The sequence below is a fragment of the Pangasianodon hypophthalmus genome, chromosome 8 (genome assembly GCF_027358585.1).
Source record: "Pangasianodon hypophthalmus isolate fPanHyp1 chromosome 8, fPanHyp1.pri, whole genome shotgun sequence".
NCBI classification, from domain to species: Eukaryota; Metazoa; Chordata; class Actinopteri; order Siluriformes; family Pangasiidae; genus Pangasianodon; species Pangasianodon hypophthalmus.
In genome coordinates this window covers 13054731-13078198 of record NC_069717.1, presented here as the reverse complement: position 1 = coordinate 13078198, position 23468 = coordinate 13054731, and the positions used below count along the sequence as shown (strand labels likewise).

The window sequence follows — 23468 nt, the reverse complement described above, 5'->3', positions numbered from 1 at the left end:
TATTAAGGCTGTGATATAAACACAGATGCTTAGCAGGTGCTCATATGAAAACCCGAGGGTGTATATACAATTATATAATCTGTAAAACAGCATGTATGTCTTGATAGCAAACGTACACAATCATATACAAACAGACACTTTCACATTGTTTTACTCTTATTGTTATTTACAATCTCACTAACCAAGTTCACTTACTAACCCAAGTGACCAACCTACATGAACTTACTCTAATATGTAAAGTAGTAAGTATATTGCTGTTGTCTTTAGGATATGCAACACTTGGAAGACTAAGTATGCTATATTGTGTGTGTTAGATTACTAATAGATGAATAAATACAGAAATATTTTGATAAGCACCAAAAGAAAACACTTGTTAAAACACCATCTATGGCTGATGGCATGAATTGGTCTTTGTAGTGAGCTGACCAGTAGATCTCTCACCAGCGAACACCCAGGAACACAGCGACCCCATTACCTGGTGCCAAAAGCAATTTCTGGGTCTCAAAGCGATTTAGTATCCAAAAATACCAACCAAAAAAGAGAACACTACACATTCCCATCAGCTAAAGTCAATCTCTGACTAGTGAATAACAGGGAAAGAGCATCTTGCATCACTGGGGAATGGTATAGCCTACTTAACACCTGAAAAAATGTCAAATTGAATTAACATGTATTACTAATTGATAATTCTCCTGCCATTTCAACTTAATTGAGTTTGAACATGTTGTGCAGAAGCAACTATCTGTCCCTATTCCCTGTCACACTCACCACTATTTAACCTTACCGAGGTGTTTCCAGGACTACGAAGGAAAGCTTATTTCCCCCGGTCAAACAATGAAAAAACTCTTTATCACTGACTTCTGGTATTGTGAAATCAAATAGGGTTATTGCTTATGTCTTGCACTCACTTTGGGACAAGCAAAAATGGAGAAGTTTCAGGAGACTGTAGTGCTGTTTTTACACATTGATTGCAGAGTGTGACCAAAATAGAGAAACCTGGTAAGGGAAATTTTGCCATGTTGTATTGCAATGACTAATAATGTTCTTGTGACCTCTATATTAGGGCCAAGAATCTACGGATAAGATACGGATTCCAAATGTAATGTCTTTCATTTCTATTTTTCTTTTCTGAATATGTAATTTATGTGATGACCTTGATAAATTCTTGTCATACTAATATATATAAATGGTAACTATGGACTAATGTTGCATATGTGTTGAAAAAACAGTCAAGACCACTATGCAGCTCACTGTTTTATTCAGCAACTCAGTGACACACACCTCTGGAGGAAAGGAACTAGCAACTTTGCAGCAGGTGGAAAACCCGACAGTTTTTCAGACTGTAACATTGACACCACATTGAAAATGTAAAAAGAGTCTTTTTCAGACAATAATGAGTCTCTCGTCAAAGTGATATGTAAAAGGTGGGAAACTCGCCCACCTGAGTCTTTTTTTTCTTCCTCTTCTTTTTTTTTTGCATGAAACAAACATAAATGGAATTACCTGCCATGTTTTCCATCTTTTAGTTGCTTCACATATATTCAGATATATATTTATATTTATCAACACTTTTCTAAAGAATTAAAATATTCAGCCACATGTACTGAAAAGAAGATTCACTTTTAAATCACAATAATAAATATAAAAAGGATATATAGCAAATTCGATATAAATGATGTGGTAGCTGAGAGAGAGCATGAGGACTGGTCAGTCAGGACATATTGGCCTGGATTAAAAAAAAACAAACTCAGAGATTCAACAGTTCCTGAGGTTCCTATGTTCCCCATATGGGCAAACAACATGAGGGGAATGGCTTTTAAAATCACTGAGAAGCTTCTACAAAAGGTCAAAGTGCAAATTCGAACATAGCAGGCCTTAATCACATTGGAAATCTTTAGTTAACTGGACCAGTTTGAGGGAGGCTACGCTTTCCCCTGTATCACTGGCTTTACTTGTAAAATATTTGTTTCAAGTCTTTGTGAAAGTAGTAATAAAAATCATTTGAAGCTCATTAACCATCAGGTCCATTGTGTAGCATTATGGGGAGGACAACTGGTGTTGCACTTTGAGCTGATAAGAAGCTCTCTCTCTCTGCTTTTTTTTTCTGATCCAGCACCTTCATCCACAATCAGTGACTGAAATGTCACCTCTCAAGGCCCTTGCACATGGATCCCAACCCTGATTCATTCTGAACTAATGCTGAGGAAGTAACACACTTCTCAAGTGCAAAAACTGAACAGTGTTTAACAAAGAGGTAACACACACCTGCAAATGAAAACAGGCTTCTATAACAGTTGTACTAGACTCATGTCTGAGGAATAAAAGCACAATGGGAGTTTTCTCTTGTTCTGGGACACTAACATGAACCACCATGGACAAATGACAGTCACAAATATTCACTTTATGCATTTTAAGTGTGCAAGGACCTTAACAGTGGTTTAACCAAGTCTCTATAACTTTCTAACATAACATTACCCCTCCATGCACAAGATTAAAGAAACAACTTGAAGTCACAAACTGAGGCTGGATATGTGGGTCTTCAACAAACAAAAAGAAAGAAAGAAAAAATAAACCAACAACAAAAAGAATCTAATCCTCTGTACATGTAAACATCACACACTTCCACTGAGTCAGAACCAGAAAGAAATAATACAAAGCTTCACATTGGTATACAAAGAGAAACCAGGCTTCAGCCTACAGTTTCCAGGCAGGTACAGGAGTAGAAACAAATCAAATACAATAATCATAGTAATAACAATAACAATAATCTTACAGAGCACCACAAATGAAAAGAACACAGGCAATGGTTGTTACCACATTTTGATTGCAGACCTCTGCTGCAATTATAAAAAAATAAGTCATAGCATTTCTTCTTTTTTTTTTTACCTCCAAATTTTTATTTTTCGATGTGTGTTTGTGAGCATGTTTGTGTTTATATGTGTGTCTTGCATTTTTCCTTGTGAAGAGTTACACAGCTCTCAGACCTTGTTCTCAAACAAATTTGAACATAAATACATTACTACTGTCTATTCACATGAAATCTGACTAAAGAAAACAGAACAGAACAAAACAAAAATATAATGTAGAGCGAGTGGACATACCAGCACTCGAATGTGTTTGAACCACTCTAGCTTACACTCCTTTTTAAGTACTCATGAGAAATCAGACTGATCCCCTCATCAGAATGTTCCTCACAGCGTCTGACAATGGACTGCCGATATACTGAGTCCATTTTCTGTTTGGATGCAGGTCTCACCAAAACAAGTGTGTCATTCAGAAATAAGGACATTTTTCCTTCTCTGTGATAAATAAATGTTCATCAAATAAATAAATTACTCTATACCTATGGCCTGAGTATAGTAACGTATACTTTTTTCCAATGTTATAATTTGTTATGATTCCAGATTTAAGACATTTAGTAAATTAACCAAGCCATAAAGTGCTACAATATTTCAGGATAATTTAATTTAAGATGTAATCTGATGTGAATCCAAATAATGATTCCTGTCCAGCCATTATCAGATTATTCTCCTGTGTATCTGAGTTTCCTGTTACACTTAGAATTGGCTAAAGTTTGATTTTGTTTCTATACAAAGATGACAGTTCCCTTTAGAGGCATACATAAAGAACTTTATAAACCTTTCAGACACATAAAGTAATGAAAATAATATAAAATACACATAAACATCAGATTAAATTAAGTGGGTAAAGTCAACTAGTGGAAATGCATTGCTCCCCTTACCTGACACCCCCAGTAGGAATCATTTTCTGGTTCATCGTAATTTTGTGGTTATGGCTACAACACTTGGAAGGTTGCTATACCACTTGAAGGCTTGAAACACACAGGTCACGTAACTTTACACTGTTTAAATCAACTTCTCCAGGATTGTCTTTTGCTTTTTTATACAGTGTCTTTTTGTGCGAGGCCTGAATTTGGTGACATGATTGAAATTAACATGGGGGCGTGAGACAAGCAAAAGGGAGCTCAGAGTCATAGTGTGCAGTGTAAAATAGCTTTGTGCACTACATCATTCAACTGAATTTCCATGACAGGAAAAGGAGATGTAAGTGTTACACCTCTAATTGTTCTGAAAATCACTGAGGTGTCCAGCCAATCAAAAACCATTATCTGGTAAGACTGACATCACATAAATTATGACATAAGTAGTACGGAGGTTTTTTTTTTTTAAGCTTTGGCCTATTTCCACTGATAATTAGGTCCCTTTGCTTAAACATGTATGCATATGTACATAAGTCCCTCTGATGATTTTGATTGGTCCCCGTGCGGTATGAAAGTGACATAGTCATGAGGTTAGAAAACAAGAGCAGCATTCACAACTTAACAAAATTTGTTTGCAATGCAGCATGGGAAATGCAGTCCTTTGTCTTTTTTTGTGAGTGCGTTTCCCAGAAGTCATTGCAGTGCTGAGGATAAAGGGTTGCAAAGGCAATGGGGTGTGGAGGAGGGGTTGAGAGTGGGGTTTTAAGTATCTCAGTGCAGCTTCATTTGCATAATGTCCAACAGTCTAACATGCCCATTTGACAGAATTTAAACATCTGTAGCAGTCAACATCAATCAAATTATTAAATAGATTTTTTTGTTTGTATGTATTGTTTTTATATATGAGAAAGAATAAATGTATGTAAAGAATGGAACTATGTGTGTCTATGTTAAATTTTCAGACAACACACTAAAAATATTATCATATACATTGCACCTTATCCCCAACCTCAGTAGCATTAATCAAATATTAGATATCTTATAATTTCTCCCACTTTATCTTTGATGGTATCTCCATAGCGTATACAACAGGTTTGTCTCTATGGCAACTTCACATACTTATAGGCTGAGATTTTTCCTACCGGATATGCTGTTTAAAACTTTTAAAGCAAGGGTGCCAAATATACACGGCCTGTGGGCTGGGACTGGGCCAATAAAGGTTCTAATCCAGCCCACCAATTGAATTTAGAATCCATGTGCTGAATAAAAATTGTCTTGTGGACCATAATTGATTTGAAATATGAAAAAAGAGCTAGTCTCTTTTCTCTTATTCCACTAGGGGGGAAAATAGAACATAAAATAAGCTAATGATAGTCAAGAGATTGCGAGTACAAATCTCACCAATGCCAAAGCCAACCATGCCCAGAGTCAAGGTAACAATATGGTCCATGCACTCTGGGTGGAAGGGACGGCATTACTGTACACCCCCTGTCAATCACAGTGACACTAGCAAATGGTGAACGTCTGTGAGCTCATGTATGTGGCAGGGAGCAGGTAGAGCTTTTCTCCAAGAGTGTTACGTTGCCATGTGACACAGCATGAGCAGCAGTTCGAAAACATGCAGCTGGCTGGCTTTACATGTCTCAGAGGAAGCACATGTTAGCCTTCACCCTACCCGGTTGATAACTGTTGTATGATAGGGAAAGCTGGCTGGCAGGTGGGAATTGGTAGATGACCAAATTGGGCACAAAATGGGGAAATATCTTTTTTAAAAAAAAAGTGTGAATGATAGGGAATTCTTCACTACAAAATGTGGAAAAGTTTAAGAGGGGAAAATAGTAACGCAAGATACTGTATGGTAAAACCAAAATTGGAAAAATTAGGGTTTTTTGGTAATGAATTGCAGTTTGTTCATCTGTTTTGTAAGTGACACATGTTTAATCCATGTGCAACTTTTAAATAATTGCAGACAAACAAACACATTCAAGATGAGTTACTGATGTGTTATTAGTCTACTGAACTGTTTTTTTTTTTTTTTGGTCCGGCCCACCTGACATTGCCCATAACACACCCCTGGTTTAAAGTTTTAAGAATCTAACTAGGGCTTGAATATGCAGACAGTGCACCAGCAGCTGTTGGGTAGACTTGTTTTGTAGCCATGCGTCTAACAGGGCAAAAAAGTAGATTGGGACAGTTAGTGCTCTATCTTTTGGTGTGGCTGGTTCTCAAGTCATTCGACCCAGGCTGTACTCGTCGCATAGCTGACTGAGAGCAGATTGGAACAAGAAATCAAAAAAGATTTGGCTTACCAATGAGCACTATGAAATTTTAGGAGAATGATCTGTTTGTACCTATCTTAGGTATCCCTTTAATTTTCATTGAATCAAATTAAATGTTTACATGTCAATGCACCAGTTACACACCTATGCTGCAACTTTCTATGTGGCTGCAAAGGATCCCACACCCTAGAAACACTCCAGCTGTGAAAATAATGGTCAGTGACTGTTGGATGGTGATGATCCAAACATGATGCACAGGAAATGATATAATCTGTTTGCTCTAGTCACACTCGCAATACTGGGTTATACCAAACTGATTGTGTAGAATCATGTAAATCTATTTCCCACAAGTGCTGCAGTGTTTCTCAGTAGTCAGCCATCGGATGGCTTTTGCATCATGGATTGTGCTCTGTACAGTGACATCATTTTAAAATCAAACCTGTGTTGGTCATGTAACTGCACAGCCTCACAGACCAGGCCTTCTCAAATCATGGCCTTTGGCATTAAGAGAACAGTAGTTTATCGAAGCCGTGTACAGAGAGTTGTGCCCTGTTACAAATCTAATTGAGGACAAAGGGAATAGGGCAAAGACACTATAATGACAATAAGGCTATCATGAAGAATGTAGTAGGTAGCTCTATAAAGAAAGGGGACTCTGTGCATGTGTGTGTGTGTGTGTGTGTGCACGTGTGTATTTGTAGTACATCTGTGCATCTGCTTGTGGCCATGTAGCTACATATACATTTTAATGTGCTATGTGCATATCCCAATTGATGTATGCTGCTATCTGTGCACATCTGATCATGTGTTTTGTGAGTGTATGTCTGTGTGTTGGTGCATATGCATGTGTGCATAAGCGTGTGTGTGTGTCCTTGTGTGGAGATTCAGTTCTGTTGTAGAATGAGGTTTTCGAGCTCATCAGCTGAGCGAAGCAGGAAGGCGGCGGACTCACGATAGCCGGCGATGAGCTGCCGCACTGCCGTGACTTCGGGAGGGCTGAGCTGAGCCGACGCTCCTCCACCTCCACCGCCCTGACCGTGGCTGTTAGAGCTAGAGGAGGAGGAGCTGGAGCCCACAGACTTCATACTCAAGTCAGTGGGACCTGAGAGAGAAAGAAAAAAATAAATACAAAAGAGTGAGAGGAGAGAACAAGATGATGTGCATGTCTTTCAGGAGAAAATTCTTTGCCTCTAAAGCCACTAACCATTGCTCTGTGCTGTCGCACTGCTTTGCAGGCTGTTGCCTAGGGCTCCGTAACCACGGAAACTGTAATTGAGCCCCCCATTGGTGTACAGCTGGTCCTGGGAGTAGGCTGAGGCAGCCAATGAGAAGCCTGAGTGGGCCACAGCGGCTGGGTCTCTGGAGTTGGGTTTGTCTGCAGTAATCGACTCGTCCTACAGAGGGCAGCAGTGAAGAAGAGAAACATTACACATTTTATATATTGTGATAAATACAGGTTTTTTTGTGTATTTATTTCGGTATTTATTTAATATTTTTTTCTGCAAATTGTTGATTCTCAGTGATACAGTTCAAATCTCAAAGCATTTTTTTCTTTATCTGCTTAGTTTTAAAAAATGTAAGGTATTTTACTCTACAAGTAAATCTTTATTTAGTGCTTTTTTCGTTACAATTTGGTCATCTATGCTCTGCATTATCTGTAATGTGGGTGTTCAGTCAGGAATTACTGGGGAAAGAAAATTATAATTTCAGCTTTATTTCTGCCAGCTTGTTTCTGCTTTTGGAGCGAGTCTTGGAGCGAACAAAATTCCTTATCAGATTTTTTTCTTTCTTTTCCCACCTGTGTGTCTTCATCTCTGTCTCTCTCACACAAATACACATGCACTCACATGGTTCTGGTAGATGTCAAGGCGCATTCTTTTGGCAGCATTGCGTGTCTCGCTCTCACAGGCAGCTGCCAGGATGTTTTCAGCCATGGCGGAGGTGAGGTGTGGTGGGGTGGGCCGTGTCTGAACAGAAGCAGAAGTAGGCAAAAAGTAAAAGGAAAGTCAACACATCAAGGATGATACACACTGCAATGCTGCATTTTCATTAATCCCCTCCAAGGCATTACTTACAAAACAGAAAAAAAAAAATGTAGAGGTGTTCTTTAACTTTTATCCACAGTTACTAGACAGTAACAGTGTGCTCTTTAGGTATGTTCATGTTTGGTCCAAGACATCACAAATAGATCTGAAAACCTCAACATTTCTCAAAATTTATATGCTTGTGCAAAACTTCCTTTAAACCTCAATAGTAATAGTAATCCGGCAAGAGCATTCTCATCAAGCATTCATTTTAAATTTGGCTGAAAACTGATGGTTAATATAAAGCTGCATCTACCAGCCTGTGCTCTGATATCAGATACTAGTCACTGAAAAAGTTTCAAATACAAGAAAAACCTCAACATTAGGAATCCTTTATAAATTCTACATGAGCTTAAAAAAACAAGTGTGTTTATTTTTTTTAATATACACTTATACGGCATGAATATTTGTTAAAAATTCTATACCTCAAAGCCTCCTTTCTTCATGCGTCTGCAGGATTTGAGGTAGGTGCGAATGCGTTTACGAGCTCGCTCCTGGAACTCTGGGAACTGGCGACTGCAGGACTCAATGATGGCCTGGATCTTCTCTTTTGGTTGCTTGGAGATGGGCACCATCCGGTCCAGATTCTCATCCACAAACAACCGTACAAACATCTGGGAGTGAGAGGGGAAATGGCAGTAAATTTGAGTAATTGAGAGCAAATGAGAGACAGAAAGATCTTGCAGATGGAAGGAGCAAAACAAAAATCAGATGAAAAGAAAATCACGAAGGAATGTGGATGAAACTGTGTAAAAATGAAAAGAAATATGGAACCCAGCTTTGTAATCGTCTTAAAAATTGCACAAACATTTCACAGAGGGAAGAATGAAAGGAGAAAAAGAGACTGTATTACTGATTGAAAGAGGTAAACGTGTAAAGGTTAAAAATACATAAAGAGAGAAACTGCAAAAATATACGTAATCAGAAAAAATGTCTCACATTGAAAGCTTTGAGTCTCTCGGGGTCTAGTCCTTCTGTGTCATTAATCTTGTCACTGTCATCATGATCATCGTGATCATCATCATCGTCATCCATGACCTGAGTGCGTGTTGTATTCAAGTCTTCGGCACACATGCTCACTTCAGTCTTTACCGAGTCGTAGCTTCCTGAGCTGTACTGAGGAGACTGGAGTCACACACATCAGAAATAAAGAAAATAAATTCCTTTATCTTCATATGCAGAAAACTATTTTCATATGCACAAACTTGAGTCAATTCCCATTTTTCAGCGCAATATTTCAGGATTGTGTGTATTTTACAGTCCTGGTATCTAGTTATTTTTTTATATGCCTACTGAAAGTTTAGTGGAGAATATGCAGCACACTCTTGAAATCCCACAATGCACCACAGCAGGTAATGTGACATTTAGAGACAATGCATGGTCTATATGATGAATACTCTGTAATTTAAGAGAAATGATTTCTCCCTCACCTTGTTGCCATACTCTGTTTTGATTGTGTATTTCCTGCTGGAGTCAGCAGGGTATGGTGCAAGTGCAGGAGTAACCCCCGGCAACAGCCTATCACTCAGGTTGAGGGGCTGCTGGCCTTCCTCTGAGGATGAGGAGGATGAGGTGGTGCTGAAGTCCAATGGTGCTGTGGTTCCATTGCTATTCACCTCTTCATATGGAATCATGCCATCTGTCACAGAAATGCCCCCAGTCACCACAGCAGCACCAGTGGGAGGTGCGAGGGAAGGGAGCCCATTAGTGCTGGCACTCTCAGAGGAGGAGTCATCTGTGAGAGGAGAGGATACCGAAAGGAAGACGGGAAGGAAAAAGGAAGGAAGAAATGTTAGCAGTGTTTTTTCCTTCACATATCCACTGCTACCAACTAGCCAACATTACTAATATAATAATGGAAAACTTTGGCCAACAAAGAACATAAACAACATAAAAGTATATTCCTCTAACCATGTTTAAGGTTAGTATGATCCAAATTTCAATCCCTTTAGGACGTTCAACATTGATAAGCAGGACATGTCCATTCATTAGTCCAACATGTCTAAGCATGTGCTTTGAGAGCATGTGTGTAAGCATACGTGCATCTTTGCTTGCACTGTATGTGTGTGGGTAGTGGTCAGTGTTCCATTTTGTCAATGTGTCTAGGTCAGTGAGTGTGTATGTACAGAGAGAGAGTCAGTTCAGTGTTAGGTTACTGGAAGAGAGGGAGAGAGGGGGAGAGAGAGGATCTGGAGCCTTCATCAGAGAGGTGCGTTCGAACAAGGCTTACAGAAACAAAAAGAACAGCAGATGGGGGAAGACCAAGCTGATGCACAGAATGGCGGATGGGGGAAGGACAAGGACAGCAAAAGCACCCACAAATCTCCCTCCATCAAGAGAAAAGTCAACAGAGGAAGAGGTTGCAGCTCTTTCCATGTGTAGTGTTAATGATCAAAAAGATGCACACCAACCACACACATGGTCCTTCAACTGTTTAATAAAAACTTAAACGATATAGCATTTCACATTATAGCAAGTATAGCAGACTGTGCACTAAAAGCTTCCCCTTTCCAAAAAAAGCCCTCTGGTTACATGCTTTTCCCCCTCTCTCCGCTTTCAGAAAGGTGGCTTCAGCAAGCCAACACTCACTCCCCCACCCAACATGAACTCCCTCAGGAGGCAGCACCATCAGTGCCCTTCTCTTTGCACACACACACTCCAGAGACTATGGCACCCAAAATAATACAGCAATCACACAGATACATACACCCCTTCTTCCTACTTTTCCTCCTTTGGTAGACGCTAACTTTGCTACATTTAATTTGAAAATGGACACTGGTATTCAGTAAAGATTAACAATAAGCTGACATTTATATCCTATAATTCAGTGATTAATACTTATACTAATATTTAGTTTTCAGGCATAATAATATTTTTGAGGTATTTGTTCGATCAGTACTTGTCAAAACAACATCCAAGGCTTCCCAAGATTCTTACACATAATATACCTGATGTTCTATATATTGGATATATACACTTGTATTTCTTGATTGATTTTTTGACAACCAATTCATGTGTCTATGTTTAAAAAAAACACATATCCAACTGTCATTTGCAAATCTTCCTAGATTCCCATAAATAATTGCTACTATGTGTACATATTCTGTGATTGAGTGCATCTTTCCATAAATTAAGTGTCTCACTACTTCACATGTTAACTATCCACTAATGCATGAAATACACTTTTAGAAAAAATTAAAAGATGGTTTAAAGGTGCTAGCTTTCTTAAGGGTTTATACATGGCCCTTCTTCTAAAATGGCACTGCTCTGTGGTAGAATCTTTAAGCGTTGGCCAAAGGGAATAAGTGATAATCAGGATCTTGATCTGTCTAAAATTCATAGACATCTGTCTCACAGTTTTGACAATAGTTTACCACATAAATTGATAATATAGTCTTATATTGGCTTATATTCATTCAAAGCATTAGCTACCTTGTCCCCCATATTGACAAGTCTGAAAAACAATATCTCTAATTAAATAAGTTTAAATAGAGCTATTTTGTCAACAGCTACCCATCTCTTTAAAAAATATTTTGGATCAAATGAGCATTTGCAAAAATCATACAATTTAGCCAAAACAACTTCCGTTATTTTCTAGTCGGTAAAAATAAAAAATCAAGGCCAAAATTAGACCTCAACACTGAACTAAAAAGCAGTCAATCTTGTAACAGATAAATGGCTTCACCATGATGGTCAGGACTGGATAATTTTGATGCACAACTATCAATTCCATTGTACATTTTTTTCCTGCAAACTCTTATACCTCAGTGTCCTCCAAAGATAATTCATGAGAACATGATCTTAATTAAACTCTAATCTCTAGATGAAATCAGAATATTATCAGCCTAACCTTGTCCAGTTTGGACATAAAACATGAGATAGGACACAGAGGGACAGCTGCTTTAGTCATGGATTAATTGCCAAAATACAATTCACAATGCTCCATGGACAGGCAGTTTAAATACAAACGTATACAGCGTGTACCAAAAGTCTCCATCCTTAGGGGAAATTAACAGTTTAAAAAAAATGTCTTCCAAAATTTTTCATACTTAATTTATATTATGTATTTTTTTCAGATAGCCTTTTTTTTTGGCCTTTGACACAAGAAGAACATATCGAAATCATTCTTATGGCTGGACCGGAAAACTGTTGCAAGGTTGCGATGGGTTTTAACAGGAAACATGGCAAGCGCATCACACACAACACTGTTGCCAAACTTATTAACAAAATCAAAATGACTGGAAGTGTTATGGACCAACTGAGCATCCATTGACGAAGGCACAACCGATGTGGTGCTGGCACACACAGTCCCGTATGTATGGAGACTTTTGGGTCACCGTGTATAATGTGACATGAGTGTATAATGAGTGTAAATTAGGAACCTGACCTGTGAAAGTTAAACGTCTTTTTTTAATATATGAACAGAATTTTTTCCAGTGATCTGAAGCATCTGCATCCGCTGACCTTGTTATATTGTTAATTTACACAGTGTGCATACAAACACACACTTAATAGTATGTGTAGGAGGAGAGGTAAGGAGCATAGGAAGTTAGAGAAATAGGAGAAATATTACTTAATGGCGAATATGAGGAATTTTTTGTAATGCGTCTTTTGAAAATCTGGTATGCGTGTTTTAAAAATGATGGTTTCTGGTGTAGCGAAAAAATGAGACTACTTATAGATCTGAATGTACAGTATACAGTACTGTGCAAAAGTCTTAGGTACCCTATTTTTTTTTGTACAGTTATAGTTGTAGATGACATCTGCATTATTTAGTACAAAAACATTTTATATTAGCAAACATTACATTTCCAAACAAAAAAATAAATGGTATAGTTACAGTAAAGAAAGCAATATATTACAAAACAGACCACTTTTCAGACAAAAAAATGTAATGAAAGCTGCTGGGTTTGTATTTTTTATTATATTATATTTATATTATACACACACATACATACATACATACATATATATATATATATATATATATATATATATATATATATATATATATATATATATGCGTGTGTGTGTGAGTGTGTGTATGTATGTATGTATGTGTGTGTACAATATAAATATAATATAATAAAAAATACATATACACACACACACACACACACACACACATATATATATATATATGTGTGTGTGTGTGTGTGTGTGTGTGTGTGTATGTATGTATGTATATGTATATATATATATATATATATATACGCTCAAAGGGTGTGGTAGCTATGCAAGACTATTGATTTACTAATAATGTGGGGGATTAAAGGAGGAAAAACACCGGAAGAGAGTATTAGTGCATTGCTAGTTGTAGTAGTGCTATGTGGGTATGTGGGCAGGCATTAGTGACCTTTAAGACAGCTTCCTGAAAGGATGCCAAGAGGAAATAGGCCCATGCAATTACAGTAGATAAGGGTAACCTACTGACCTGGTACTGACCCCTGACCACTCTTCCTAACACTCATCTCTCTTTAAGATAATTCCCCTTGGAGCCTCCACAGTTCTCTGTCAAGGGCAAGACAGCCTGAGCCCTATGCACTGCTCTTCCTCCTCTTTCCCCATCCCTGGTTACACAGGATTAACCCACAAAATCAGCAGCGCAAGCTGCTCCTCCTCTCCCCGGCCTGGCTCTGAGTGACCCACCAGCCCCTCCCCAAGCGGCCATTTTAAGAAAACCCTCCTCTCTGCTGCAATCAGTCCAAGCACAGAACGGAATGGAGCCACAAGAGACAGAGAGAGAGAGAGAGAGAGACACACACACATACACATAGTGAAATAGGGGATTGAATACTGTATGTGTAGTGTATTCTTGAAAAATGGAAAAAATAATAAAAACAAAAGGAAGTAATATACTTGTGGAAATTGTAATTTCTATAGGCAGTGGAAAAGTGGAAATTGTTTTAAGCAACAAGAGCTTATGTGCAATAATAAAATGAAGGTGTAATTATGATTTTCATTCTTCTAAAAGATATCATGTTTACCCAAATACATCAGAGCATACATGTCAAGTAGATGGCCACTATTCATTTAAATCATCGGTGAACCTGAAGCAGACTGCGTCAAAACTTTAAACAGCATGTCCAAACTAGCCTAAGTGGTATAGCAAGAAGCTTCTGAAAGCCTTCAAAGTTCTCTTAATGGTTCTAGATATCTCTGGCATCCATTTAAAAAGCACCCATTCAGTATATAATGGACAAGTGTAAGAGCAAAGCACTGAAAATAGGTTGTAATGGACTAGCCATCAAAAATGATCTTCACAGGGCACTTACCTGACTTTTAACAATCTTAAATCATATAGTAAGGTCCAAAAGTCTGAGGCCAGACTAATGCAATTTTATCCAATTATATTTCTTAATCAAAATTATATCATACCATATTAATATAAATCCAAAATGTTATATTATTGAACACAGTAGCAATAATAATGCCTGAAACAATGGATGGCAAATATTAACACTGTTAAAACTTAAACAAATATTTTACTACTTTTTTTAAAAAAATTAAACAAATATTACTTAGATGTAGACATATTTTAACAATTTCTATTATACATACCATTTTAATTAAGCTGTTCTTAACCTATATCAGTGGAGTCAAATTTTCTATTAGTTTTTGATAAACGATGCATGGCTAGTGTAGTTGGTAGTGAACTAATGTATTTCGTTATGTAGTTCGTATCTCTTCCTTTTAAACTTTCATATGCTCAAAAATATCTGTGTATCAGAAAGAAAATGATTTATTACTTATCTTATTTAAATAGCATAGTGGTAGAGCGTGGCGCAGACAGTGAGCATTTTGAATGTTTGTGAGCAGTGAATGTTTGATACACGGATATGCAAAGTATGCAAAGATTGATGGAGAGCATTGTCTAACCTTCCTCCTCTTTGATGCTGGGTTGTGGGGGCGTGGCCTTCCTCTCTGGTCGTGGCTCAGGAGTGCCGCCGGGCGCTGCTGCTGGAGCACGCTCAGTAGAGCCCCATGCTGGCTCAGCCATATCCAGGTCTTCACTGCTCACCGAACTCTCATCCTAACAGGATGGAACAGATGGAGAAATGCGCAGAGGGGATAGAGGAGGCAGACAGGTGGAAGGAGAAAGAGAGGAAGAGGAAAAGGTGTATAAGAAAATGACAAGGGAAAAAAAACAGACTGCTTAAAAAACATCTCCAAAAATTAATTCACAGAATTTCTCTTAAATGAAAACCTCATGTGCAAAAGCTACTTTAAAGCTACAGATCTGATATTTGTCTAATTTACGCACGTTTGTCTTCTATAATTTGTAATTCAGTGCTCCCTTTATAGCAAATGCAAAGGTATACAGACTTAGAGTGAAAAAAAAAACACTGGGACACTTTTCCCTCTGCTCTAGCCTAAATACAACAGTTATGACTATAAATAATAAAGAATAAAAAATAATAATAAAATCAGAACCTATCCATACAAATGGCTGTGCCACTCTTATAACAGTATATACCTTCATGAAGATGTGCTTCCACTCCCAACGTACTGGGAATGAAAGGAAGAAAAGTGAGAAGAATGGCTCTGTGTTAAATAATGAGAGACTTGGTGAAGTGCTATTTTTAACTTTCCCCAAAGATGCTCATGTTATCATGACATGGAGACGAGTGGATGGGGACGAGTGCCAAGGCAGGAAGGGGGGTTGGGGGAGGGAGGGGTGTAGGCTTTGGAACAAAAACAAAACGTAACTTACAAAGCTTGCCCTGACTTCATTACACCATGTGTATGTGTGGGCACATTTACTTTATGGGGACCAAATGTTGTCCCAAGGATAGGACTTTTTGACCTTGTGAGGACATTTGGCTGGTCCCCACAAGAAACACTGCTTTTTTACAAAAATGGCACCCCTTATTTAAAAATATGCTTAACATATACGCATAACATTAAAATCACTGCACCGATAATTATGTCAGTGAAAGGTCCTCACAATGATCGTAAGACAAAGGTGTGTGTCTGTGTGTGTAGGGCATGTGATGAAGACATGAGAAGACACCTCTCTCTCTGATAGATGGCTATGACATTAAAAGGGACAAAAACACTTATTTTGGTTCAGAGATACTTCCGGAGCTTGAGACAAGCTCTGCCATCTGGCAATGCTAATATTAGCATTTGTACTCCACTCTTGGTCCAAAACCTTCCTTTAACAGTATGGTTCATAAACCTTTAAATCAGCTTATTCAGTCTGAATGTGACAAACCATCCCCAAAGAAAAACCCTCCAAAGAAAACACATTAACCTCTACACAATATCTACCTGATATGTGCTTTATTATGTTTTACATCAGTACGCATCACATGTGCCATCCTCCATAATGACCCTGAGTCCCCAACACTCAAAAACACACACACGCACACACACACACATGTTTCTACATTCCCTAAGCCCCACTCTTACTCATTCACTTGACTACTACAAGCACACACTATATACCAGCATATCAGCTTGCCTATGTGTAGTGAACGTCTAATACAAGATCCCAACCCCCCACCAATACCCTCACCCAAAAGACCACTGGCAATCTCGCTATGCGTAGCCCCAACCACCAACCACACCCCCAACGCCCACCCCCCCGGTCACTACTTCACCCTCTGGTGCTTCCATCAAACAAGGCCTAGAGACGATAGATAATGGGGATACCAATTTCATATTCAGTATGAATATATGAGTCTTGTACCTACACTATACTATATCTGCCCCTCTGGCTCACTGTTTATCAATTCCCATAGTAACAGGCAGACGTGAAGTGGAGCTGTAGAAAGAGAAGGTCGTATGGGTGTGCATTAAATATGGAGGTATGTGGGGGAGTAAAAATACAGAGAGAGACGGATGGATGCATTCTTATTGGCCTTTGTGCCTATGATTACAACACACATCAAACTGCCCTAGTGAGATACCTTACAAAAGCTTCTAATGTAATGCGACAAAGCACTTAAGAAAAAAGCTGACTGGCACAGCTCCCCACTGCTAGGAGACACATCCTGAAAACTCACCTCAACTAAAAGTCGCCACATGGTGGCTCAGTGATTTCAGTCGTGTCTACATGGGAAATGATTTATCAATGACTAGGTGATACCTGACACAAAGAAAGTGAGACATCATACATTTAAATCTTGCAGCTCAGTGTGTTATCTGCTCTGTGTGTTATCTACACCCATTCTATTAGGTCTGAAAACACTGAATTTATAACATTCAGACTCACAGTTATGAAATTCAGTGAAACAAGTCTTACATTCAATCTCTTCTAAATTCTAAAGCCAATAAATACGTGTCTTTCCGAAAAGTGCAACTTGACATGTAAGCTACAAACTGTCTCTGCATTTGATTTTATGTTTAAGAATGCATGACTGATCGAGGTATGTTGCATACTGTAAACTTGGGTTGTGTTAAAGCTTTGAGACAAAGCTGTGCTGAGCACTGTTAATTAGAAGTGCTTCAGACATAAGCACATTCATTATTACTTTCCTATGCCCTCTGACACACATTTACACACTCGAACATCACATAACAGTGAGCCTGTTAATTCATCCACATCATAGTAAAACATAGTGCTCCACGTTAAGTTTAGAGGCCTGACAAGCTTTACGTTGGATCTACAGCATACATGGAGGCAGGCAGAATGTAAGATAAAGTTACAACTGAAAGGAGACAAGAAATGGATGAAATCATAATAACATGATCAGTGCTCATGGTATACCATATACCTCAATCAATCATGCATCAGATGCAGACAAAATCTATAGCTTAGCCTATATGTCATTTTATACTTTTCAAAAAGACGCTTGTTTCTCCAGTGGTAATACTGTAACTAGAGTAATGGTCATGCCAGTGAAGCTCATTGAATTAAACTGATTTGAATTTAATGAAAAGTGTTGTGACAGAAGAGAGAAACAGAAACAGCCATCAAGATGCTAAACAAGGAGGTGAAGGGATAAAGCCAGAAACAGATTTAGAGAGGAAGAAGGGAGCTTCTGGTAAATGTTCTAATGAGTTGAGAGAGGATTTAGCACTGAGGGCTTCTGTCCAGCTGCTTCTGGCCTCACGGGATGGGGATGAGGAGAGGCACAGACAAGGATCAAGAGAGTAAGAGAGGGAGTGCAGAAAAGACAGTCCAGTCATTCCAGCATGCTGGTAGGAGGATTAAAACAAAGGATTTTAAGCCACTGCTACTGTGACTTGGTCCTAAATTAATGAAGACCAAGGTTAATAAAGCCTTTAAGAACCACAAACACATGCTGCACAACGTCCTTCTACGAGAACATCCTGAGCTCAGTACAACTCATTCACAGTGAGTACACAGTATTATATTATTGTATTACATTATTGAAAAAAAATCATGCAATGAAGTTAAAAATTATAATAATAATAATATTTTAATGCATATCCCATAATTAGATGAATTATTATAAGGATGTTTTCTTCACGGGACATTGTTGCAGCATATAGCAATAAACTGTTAACAAACATATTATATTATATTATATATTTCTCTCTGGGATTAATAAATTATCTATCTATGGATATTATGAGTAATAAAATTTTATATTTACATTTTATTATTAATAAACAAGTCTTCAGAACAAACAAAAAATAGCATTTTATGCTGTGAAAGCATATGATGTTAACTGAAAAATCACAGATCTGGCATGTGAACACAGGATGCTGTTTATCTTAAAGCACAATGCAATCACACCTCTGCGGTTTCACATAACTTGGCAACAGAAGCTTGCAGAAAGTCAGCTCTGTTACTGGGAGAAAAGTAATATTGGACCAATATTGAGTTTTGATGCAGGTATTGTTACAAAAATAAGAAGGTGGGGGGAGGTTGGGGGTTGGTGCATCCCTAGTTTGAAAAATATATGTAGTCCTGTGCATGTTCTTTCTTTTCTCGTATGCATGTGCTCACAGGACCTATTGATTAAATGTAAATAGCATGAATCTGTATCCCAGAGTAGTGCACAACATGCTCTCCTGGAGGTAACAATGTTACACCCGGTCAGGTTTTAACAGCAGTGCAGGCATTCGGATATCTGCAGTGATGGGAAGGCAGGAATAATATAATACCCTCTCTCTCTCTCTCTCTCTCTCTCTCTCTATCTCTCTCTCTCTCTGTCAAAAAAGATACAATAACATTACATTAAGTTGTTCATATTGATCATTTCTAGTCCAAGTCCAGCTGCAGGAAGGTGAAAGTTAAAGCCTTTCTCTTTTAGAAGAACCTTTCAACCCACTGCAGCAGAGAAAAAGACACAATACTGTACAGAATTAATTATATTTTAATTATGATATGAATGAAAAATAGACGTAAGACATAAAAAATAAAAAGGCTAATATGAAGTCCTCACTTTAAGGTCCTGCAGTGTGAATTAAAAATGTAAACAGTGCTCCAATGCAGCAAGTTTTTCAAGAGGAGAAGAGTAACATTTATCCAAACTATAAACTATGAATCACTGTCGGAAATCTAATAAAATATCTAATAAAATATCTAGCGTGTATACGGGTCAATGCATCAGTTCTGTAAAGCTCATTCAGCTGTCTGAGGTCAAAGGCTTAACGGCGTAACTTCGAGCTGTCAAAAAGGTTAGCATTTGGTACGCTACAGGCAATGGGCTAACTACATGGTTCTTCATAATTAATGAAGTGTATAAATCCGTTTCTCTCCTACCTTTCTTTAATAGCTCCAATATTTTCGCTTGAATTCCCCTACAGAGCCAGTTAGAGGGCTTTTAACCCGCGTGTCTTCGTGTGTTTGCTCTCACAGTGCCGGTGGATGCTGTGCCATTCCGCCTCTGAGAATCACGCTCGCGCGGACTCACAATGAGGGGGCGGGGTCACCACTCACCGTTAAGCCACGCCCAGTTACAGTGACAGAGACGCCTGATCTAGTATGATTGACAGCTGTGAGCCTGCCCACCTTCCTGCACATCCTGTGCATATCTAGGCCCTCTTCTTGTTTAATCACACACTGAGGCAAATTCAGCACAGTTTAGGCAGTAGGGTTAACTTCCACCTCTCTAAGGGAACACTACTATACAGGTATTCATCCTTAAGCATATTATGGTTGAACTACTATGAATTATCCTACAACTGCAGGATCCGAATGGTTATGTAGGTATGAATATAAGTCTGGAGTCATCAGACTAATCAAGATTTACACAGAAAAGGTAGTAGAATCATGTCAGAGAGAGTTTTAAAATATATAATGCAATCATTACAATAGACTCTCATGACTCAGAAAACAATATATGCTATATATGGTGTACCTTTGTTCACATTGTCTGGTGCATATTAATGATAAAACATAATTAGAACTTGTTGAAATATTGTGCTGATTAAAAAATATACGATATGTGCTCTATTCAGAATAGGTGAACACTGCTCTCTGGTGTTATATTGCTGTAATAGAATTGTAACTATTATAAGCAGCCAGATTACACACAATGGAACTAAACAACTTATAATAATTTTGCTAAACATGTTCAAATTTTTGGTATACAAAGCATTTTGTCTAACTCCAAGTTATATTTTATAACTGTTTATGAAGTATGTGTCTAGGTCGAGCTCTGCGGTGACTGATTATCACAAACTGTAAAACACTGCTTTTTTTTTTTAATCTATGTATAAACTACAAAAAGAGGTATATTAGTAACCCATGAACTGCTATTCCAGGCACCAAGGTATATACTGTTGCTGAGGCAACCAAAGCTATTGAGGTTTACCTTGACAACCACGTCCTGCAAATTACGGCCCAGCAGCAGTGCTCCTGTGGTACAATGTACAGAACTGTATGCATTTTCCCTTCAGTAGGATTATATAGCCTACATCTATAGGACTTGTTCTGGCCCTATGTAAGAAGATGTGTAATAAATTATGTAAATCATTATGCAATGTACGATTATAATAATGCATTTTAAGTGAAGTAAGGTTTCCACTAGCAATAGCAGTGCCTCAGGTAAATCTCATAGGCTACGATATGAATACAAAAGGTAGAGATCTGACATTTGGCCAGCACTGGCCAGCAAATATCTGATCTGTTCAAATCATTGGATACCTATTCGATATCTTACCTATTCGATACCCATGCAAAAGTAATAAAAATGGTTAGACTGGAAATCATGGGTTTTTTTAACAATATGCTTTACTGCACAAACATTATATGCAAGAATGTTTTTGTTTAAAAATGGCAGAATCAAACACCAAGCAAATAATTTCTATTTTTTCTAAATGAGATGCTATTCTTAATAGCAATTTAGTTAAAACATTTCTGCATTTCTGCACAGTTGTGTCACAATTGTCCAATATACACAAATAGAGCTGAAGTAACACCAAAAATGTTAATTCAGAACTACACTGCACAGTCTAGGCAGTTATTTTACGATCCACTGACATACAGTATTTTACGCCATAAATGCAAACAGTTTTGACTGACACTTTTGATTGTACTCTTGCACTGAACACAAGCATATAACTTATCTTAAGCAAGCCATCATCATTCCAGAGTTGTCCCAGTTAGTAGAGTATATCAGTGTTGGATTAGTATTGAGATTTCAGCCAATACAATGTATTTTTTAATGCCAGCAAAGTGAATGTACTAAATGAACAGAAGGATGTTTAAAAAAAAAGGATATTTGGACAAATAAGAACTGATAAGAGTTAAATACTCATACTTTTTCTATACTATATCAGTTTGTTATATATACTGTATACTTTGTGTAATGTAATGATTGCACAAGAAGCCTATTGTGTGTGACTATCTTATAGCACTGATGTTCCAAAAAGGCTAAACAATTAGTTAATCATTATAATGTGTATTTTTGTATAATTTTGCACTTTGCCCTTTGCTTCTACTGCTCAGTGGACAAATTAAAGGAATGGTTTTTAGCCGTCTCAAGCTGTTTTAGAATGTGGTTTTTTTTTAAAGAAGTGAAAATGTTTTTTTTTTTCTTTTTTTACTGCAATGAAACTGTTTGTTCCTCTCTCATGAGAGTGTATTGCACCACCCCTGTGCACTTACCTGCTCGTTGGTATTCATGCACTGCAGTTTCATCTGTTTCAGGTAGGTGGCAGTAAGAGGCATGTTGTAGTCAATGAGGTCTGGGACCAGTGAGGTGGGTCGGTCATTTTCTGTGGGGGTGAAATCAGTCTTTAGTCCTTTAGAATTAGTGCTTTGTTTAAAGAAGAAGAAGAATTCACTTGCACACACACACCCATAAATTGGGTAGTTGAGTGATAAGCAGAAGACATCATCAAAGAAGCCATTATAGTCCCAAGTATAACAACATTATATATTAAAACAGTATATTATGAGAGAAGAAAGGTGGGTACAAATAACATTGCATACACATTACTGGGTCTATTCCAATTCACTGTATAAAATACATCCTTTAGCAAATATCTACAGGTGGACCAGTTGAGTAGACCATGAGTAACTGCTTTCTAAACAGGCCCCAGTCTGACCACTGGAGGGCGATATTGAGCATCAGCAGAACAGAAATTCCTGAAAATATCTTGGGTCTTTGTTCAAACACAATGACCACTGAGTTGTCTTTGTTTCACACAGGACTGTTGACTCTAAAGCATCTGCTTACACTGTTAAACAGACATAAAACAAATCTGTCTGCTAAATGTGGAAAGAATGTGAGAGGAGAGCTTGCCACTATTTCACTGAAATATCCCCATCCAATATTTGCTTTATCTGTTCTACACTCAGAAGGAGACAACTCAGAAAATCCACTTCAGCTGCAGCATTAGAGCATTTAGAAATAAAAACTCCTCACAGAAAGTGGATTAGTCACTTACTAATGACTAACAGCAGACAGGCATCATTTCTCTGTGGTAAAGAGACTAAAATATACTATTTGTACTGTGTGGTAATATGACAATATACATCATATAATCTGAAAACAAAACTAATTCATGTAGACAGGTCATGCCTTCACAGAAAATACCACTGACTACTGTAACAGTATAAGATGTGTTCATAGGTCACTAACTATGATTTAGTTCACTTAAAAGAAAATACTTTTTTAGAAGATGAACAGTGGGATGTCTACACAACAACTCATGCTGTGCACTGGCTAAATGTGTACTCTTTCAGTTTAGTATATTTTCTAATTACAAATACATATAATTAGTAATATTTAGTCATTACAAATTGGTATCCATGCACCAGATTTTACTGTACCCAAATTATATTATTGTTTGCAGTGCCTTGTATGGGATAGAATTGTTACCACAATTTAACCCCTTATTCATGAACTACAATGATAAGAGTCTGGAACCTCTGACGAGTCCTAATCATAGCATAATCATAGTAATCATAATAAAGCACATTACAAAAAACACAACTGTCCATGAATTGTTCCA

The 23468-nt window shown here is 37.8% G+C and overlaps 1 protein-coding gene across 1 annotated transcript in view; it reads right to left on the bottom strand.

The window, feature by feature from the left end:
- Positions 1–1407: 1407 nt before the first annotated feature.
- Positions 1408–23468, bottom strand: part of nol4la (nucleolar protein 4-like a) — a 44470-nt gene continuing 22409 nt past the window's right edge. Inside the window, exons 4-11 of the mRNA XM_026925300.3 lie at positions 22117–22226; positions 14964–15117; positions 9515–9819; positions 9024–9209; positions 8510–8698; positions 7848–7967; positions 7205–7394; positions 1408–7102 (exon numbers count right to left, since the gene is read on the bottom strand). Of these exons, the coding sequence (XP_026781101.1) occupies positions 6885–7102; positions 7205–7394; positions 7848–7967; positions 8510–8698; positions 9024–9209; positions 9515–9819; positions 14964–15117; positions 22117–22226 (1472 nt within the window). The 3' untranslated portion in view covers positions 1408–6884. The remainder of the gene's footprint in view (positions 7103–7204; positions 7395–7847; positions 7968–8509; positions 8699–9023; positions 9210–9514; positions 9820–14963; positions 15118–22116; positions 22227–23468) is intronic.